We start from the raw sequence: 5162 nt of genomic DNA, 5'->3' as shown, positions 1-5162 counted from the left end.
CGGGACTCGATCCCAGGACCCTGAGATCATGACCTGAGCCGAAGGCAGCGGCTTAACCCACTGAGCCACCCAGGTGCCCCTAAATAAAAAAATCTTAAAAAAAAAAAAAAAAAGTTAAATCTTGGAGCGCCTGGGTGGCTCAGTGCATTAAGCATCTGCCTTCAGCTCAGGGATCGAGTCCACATCAGGCTCCCTGCTCAGCCGGAAGCATGCTTCTCCTTCTGCCCCCTCCTCTGCTTTTTTTTTCTCTCTCAAATAAATAAATAAAATCTTAAAAAAAAAATTGATTACAGTTTAGAATTTGAAAGAAGAAAGAAAGATTAAATTTAAGGAAACTAAAGGTTTCACTGCTCTCAAATAGAGCAGTTGGGCCCCATGTACAGCAGTTGACAGATGTGGCGAGGCTGGTTTGCTTGTAAGATAAAAGTTCCCGTGACCTTGGGTCCCCAGGGGAGAGGGAACTTAGAGTTTCCAGCCAGTGTGAGCTTGTTAAAAGCAAATGTGGAAAGTGTAATGCAAGTGTGCCCAAACTTACTTGATGATGAAGTCTCCTCCCCAAAAAGAGCCCCCATTAAAATTCACAAAGCATATATTAGGGGGCAGTGTTGTAGTTACGGGGAAGTCCTCAGGTCACCCCCAAGCAAGGGCTGCCCTAGGAGAGCAGCACTGAGGCTGTGGTGTAGGGGCCCCACAGCTCCTTAGGCCTATCCAACTGGGACACCTGTGAAAGATCAGGAGATTTTTATGGGCTCCCTGAGGCCTTTGTGCTTTGGAGGCATGTTTTTTGTGCCCTTTGGCAGTAGATTCTTTGCAAACAAGCATCTCTGCCTAACAGAAAGGCAGGGGGTGTTGAGTCCAGCACTCCAGCTTATGTGCTCATAGTGGAATTTGTAAGTGGAGGCCAAAAATGTGAAAATCAAGACCATCATGGTAGCCCCATGGCCGACTTCTGTGCTGGGGTTGTTGGTGCAGCAGGGGATGTGCCCTGCTTACATGCTGCCCCTCACCTTCCCACCAGAGCCGTACACAGTCCGTGAGGCCCGCATCCACGTGCGCCACGTCCGAGACCTGCTCAAGAGCCTGGACCCATCTGATGCCTTCAACGGGGTTGACTGCAACTCCTTGTCCTTCCTGAGCGTCTTTACTGATGGCGACCTGGGAGGTGCGGGAGGCATTGGGGCTGGGGGTTGGGCAGAGGGTCCAGGGGCAAATTGGCCAGGGGTCAGTGAAGGGGTTGGGGGCCAGGCCTTGCCACCAGAAGGGGGCAGGGCTGGAGGCATCCATGCTGTGGCCAGTTTGCCCCTGGGTGGCCCTGTGCTGACCGTCAGCCTCGGGTCCCTCAGACAGCGGGAAGCGGAAGAAGGGCTTGGAGATGGACCCCATTGACTGCACGCCCCCTGAGTACATCCTTCCAGGGAGCCGGGAGCGGCCTTTGTGTCCCCTGCAGCCCCAGAACCGTGACTGGAAGGTAGTACTCCCGGAACAGAGCTGGGGAGCAGGCCCTGGGCAGGGCACTGGGGGGATAGCACTGCACCCAGAGGCCTGGCCCCCACTCATGCTTGGCCATTCTTGCAGCCCCTTCAGTGCCTGAAAGTGCTCACCATGAGCGGCTGGAACCCACCCCCTGGGAACCGCAAGATGCACGGGGACCTCATGTACCTATTTGTCATCACAGCCGAGGACCGGCAAGTCAGCATCACGGCGTCCACGAGGGGTTTTTACCTGAATCAGTGAGTCCCTTTGTGAGCCCATATGGGGCTTCGGGCACCTCTCTGTGTTGCCCTGTGCAGTGACCATCCTCTTCCCACAGGTCTACGGCATATCATTTCAACCCTAAGCCTGCCAGCCCCCGCTTCCTCAGCCATTCCCTGGTGGAGCTGCTCAACCAGATCAGCCCGACCTTCAAAAAAAACTTCGCCGTGCTGCAGAAGAAGAGGTAGCGCCTTGGCCCGGACTCTGCCCCTTGTCTCATCCCCCATGAAGGGGCAGGGCCAGCCTGCCGGCCTGAGCTTCAGCATGGCTGCCCTCAGAAGCCCTACGCCCTCAGCCCCTGGAACCCCAGAGCCTCCCTTAGGGAGCGGCGATACCCCAACACAGCAGTCCCAGAAGAGGTCCTCATTTATTTCTTCCACTAGACTGGGGGTGGGGCAGGATCTCTGGGCCAGGAGGCATGAGAGCGGGGGGAGCTTCAGAAAAGGTCACTGGGCCTGGGCTCTGAGCTTGGCCGTCTTCCCCATCTTCCCCCCTCTTGGTGCCGCAGGGTCCAGCGCCACCCCTTCGAGAGGATTGCCACCCCATTCCAGGTGTACAGTTGGACGGCCCCCCAGGCTGAGCACGCCATGGACTGTGTGCGTGCAGAGGATGCCTACACCTCCAGGCTGGGCTATGAGGAGCACATTCCTGGACAGGTGCCTGCAGCCTGGCCCCGCCCTCCCTGGGCCCCTCTCTCCCCCTCCCTGGGTGGGTGCCAGGCTGGGTTCTGTGCACCTCTGCTTGTGTCTTGTTCTCTCGGGAGCTTCTGAGACTGTCCACAGGCAGGTGGAGGAAGGGGCTATCCAGAGCAGGTCTTGGGGCCTGGGCTGAGTCGGCATCTCCCTCCCTGGTCCCTTTGCAGACCCGGGACTGGAACGAGGAACTGCAGACGACGAGGGAACTGCCCCGCAAGAACCTGCCTGAGCGGCTGCTTCGAGAAAGAGCTATATTCAAGGTGCCTACAGCTCCCTCTGCCCGACTGGCTGCCTCAGGCCAGCTTGTCACCCACCAAGAGGGCTGGTCAGGGTACCCTGCAGGGCACTGGCTGACTTCTCCTCTCCGGGCAGACTGTCTCAGCTCTGTTCTGTGACCTCTTTGAGACTTGGAGTCCATGGACTGAGCAGAGGGTAGGGGGACCTCCTCCACTGTGGGCTGTGTGACAGGTTTTCTTCCCGCTTCCCACCCTCCGCTCTGCCGCTGGAACCTTTTACTCCCTAGAGATGATAATGGTAAACATGAGATCTCACTGTGTTGAGTACAAACTTTGCCAGGGGCCGTGTCTGGTGTTTTACGGGCATTGCCTCCTGTCATCTTTGGGACACCTTGTAAAGATCACTGTTTGCTTTTTTTTTTTTTTTTTCCCCAAAGATTTTATTTATTTATTTGACAGACAGAGATCACAAGTAGGCAGAAAGGCAGGCAGAGAGAGAGAGAGGGGAAAACAGGCTCCCTGCTGAGCAGAGAGCCCAATATGGGGCTCCATCCCAGGACCCTGGAATCATGACCTGAGCCAAAGGCAAAGGCTTTAACCCACTGAGCCCCCAGGCGCCCCAAGATTACTGTTACATAGATAGGGAACACAGGTCTGAGCATTGACCTGGCCAAGTTCACCTGACACATAATGGGTGGATCTGAGACCTGCTCCTGTCCTTCCCCTCCTTGTGAGTCCCTAAGCTCTGCCATCTCTCTGAGCATAAATTACTTTTTCTCAGAAGAGGGTTTTTTCCCCTTTTACAAGTGGGAGGAGGCCGAGGTTAGACCTCCATGACCCCCAGGGCTGTCCACCTGCCCCCACGTCCGGGCAAGCTTGACCAGGTGGGCTGAAACCTGCGGCTCTTGGGGTGGGGCCTTACCCTCCTGGTCTTGGCCCCTCCCAGGTGCACAGCGACTTCACAGCCGCGGCCACGAGGGGCGCCATGGCGGTCATTGATGGCAATGTGATGGCCATCAACCCCAGCGAGGAGACCAAGATGCAGATGTTCATCTGGAACAACATCTTCTTTAGCCTGGGCTTTGATGTACGTGATCACTACAAGGACTTCGGTGGGGACGTGGCGGCATATGTGGCACCCACCAATGACCTGAACGGGGTGCGCACTTACAATGCAGTGGACGTGGAGGGGCTGTACACGCTGGGCACGGTGGTGGTAGACTACCGTGGCTACCGCGTCACGGCCCAGTCCATCATCCCGGGCATCCTGGAGCGGGACCAGGAGCAGAGTGTCATCTACGGCTCCATTGACTTTGGCAAGACAGTGATGTCCCACCCTCGCTACCTGGAGCTGCTGGAACGCACCAGCCGGCCTCTCAAGATCCTGAGGCACCGGGTGCTCAACGACCGGGATGAGGAGGTGGAGCTCTGCTCCTCTGTGGAGTGCAAGGGCATCATCGGCAATGACGGTCGCCACTACATCCTCGACCTGCTGCGCACTTTCCCCCCTGACCTCAACTTCCTGCCCGTGCCGGGCGAGGGGCTGCCCGAGGAGTGCACCCGTGCTGGCTTCCCCCGCGCCCACCGGCACAAGCTGTGCTGCCTGCGCCAAGAGCTTGTGGATGCCTTTGTGGAGCACAGGTGAGGGCCCAGGCTTTGGAGGGCGCCCTGCCAGGAGGCAGTGCTGGGGCCTTATCCTTGCTGGGAAAAGCTTTGGCCATTGTCATTACACCCCCGGTGTCTCCCGGGTGACCTCCGGCTCTGCAGCGAGGGTATCCTGGAGCTTTATATTGGTGGAGAAGCAACAATCAGAGCAGGGGCTCCCCGTGGAGGTGGCGCTCTAAATCCAAGGGGGCATAGGGAAATCTGCTAGAAGTGTTATGTTTTGTTTTGAAGATTTTATATTTATTCATTTGAGAGAGAGTGATCGAGAGCACAGTGGAAGGGGGGGCGGGGGGGGGGGGAGCCCGACGCGGGGATGCGGGGCTCCATCCCAGGACCCCGGGATCATGACCTGAGCCGAAGGCAGATGGTTAACCAACTGGGCCACTCAACCACCCCTGCTAAAGTGTTTTAAATGTTCCAGTGTCAGGAGGTGTCACCGCTGCTGGCATTCAGTGCTTAGGAGTCAGCCACATCAAATGTCCCACACCACAAATCAGTCTCCTCAAAATGCCAGCGAGATTGCTGTCTCCCTTGAAGCCTGGCATGCACAGAGCCCCGGCCCCTGCCCCACTCACACTCTGTCTGCCGCCTTCCTGTTGGGAAGAGCTCAGTTTTTTTTTTGTTTTTTTTTTTTTAAAGATTTTATTTATTTATTTGACAGACAGAGATCACAAGTAGGCAGAGAGGCAGGCAGAGAGAGAGAGAGGGGGAAGCAGGCTTCCCGCGGAGCAGAGAGCCCGATGCGGGGCTCGATCCCAGGTCCCTGAGATCATGACCCGAGCCGAAGGCAGCAGCCCAAACCACTGAGCCACCC

At 56.8% G+C, this 5162-nt stretch overlaps 1 protein-coding gene across 1 annotated transcript in view; it reads left to right on the top strand.

Moving 5' to 3' along the window:
- The window catches only part of CLUH (clustered mitochondria homolog), a 21322-nt gene that overhangs the window by 8313 nt on the left and 7847 nt on the right, over positions 1 to 5162 (top strand). Inside the window, exons 3-9 of the mRNA XM_059378573.1 lie at positions 896 to 1162; positions 1344 to 1468; positions 1576 to 1730; positions 1811 to 1936; positions 2261 to 2408; positions 2615 to 2707; positions 3630 to 4324. Of these exons, the coding sequence (XP_059234556.1) occupies positions 896 to 1162; positions 1344 to 1468; positions 1576 to 1730; positions 1811 to 1936; positions 2261 to 2408; positions 2615 to 2707; positions 3630 to 4324 (1609 nt within the window). The remainder of the gene's footprint in view (positions 1 to 895; positions 1163 to 1343; positions 1469 to 1575; positions 1731 to 1810; positions 1937 to 2260; positions 2409 to 2614; positions 2708 to 3629; positions 4325 to 5162) is intronic.

This window comes from Mustela nigripes, chromosome 16 (genome assembly GCF_022355385.1).
Source record: "Mustela nigripes isolate SB6536 chromosome 16, MUSNIG.SB6536, whole genome shotgun sequence".
NCBI classification, from domain to species: Eukaryota; Metazoa; Chordata; class Mammalia; order Carnivora; family Mustelidae; genus Mustela; species Mustela nigripes.
Note: the sequence above shows the minus strand (reverse complement) of the source record. Positions and strands in the feature narration are given on the sequence as shown.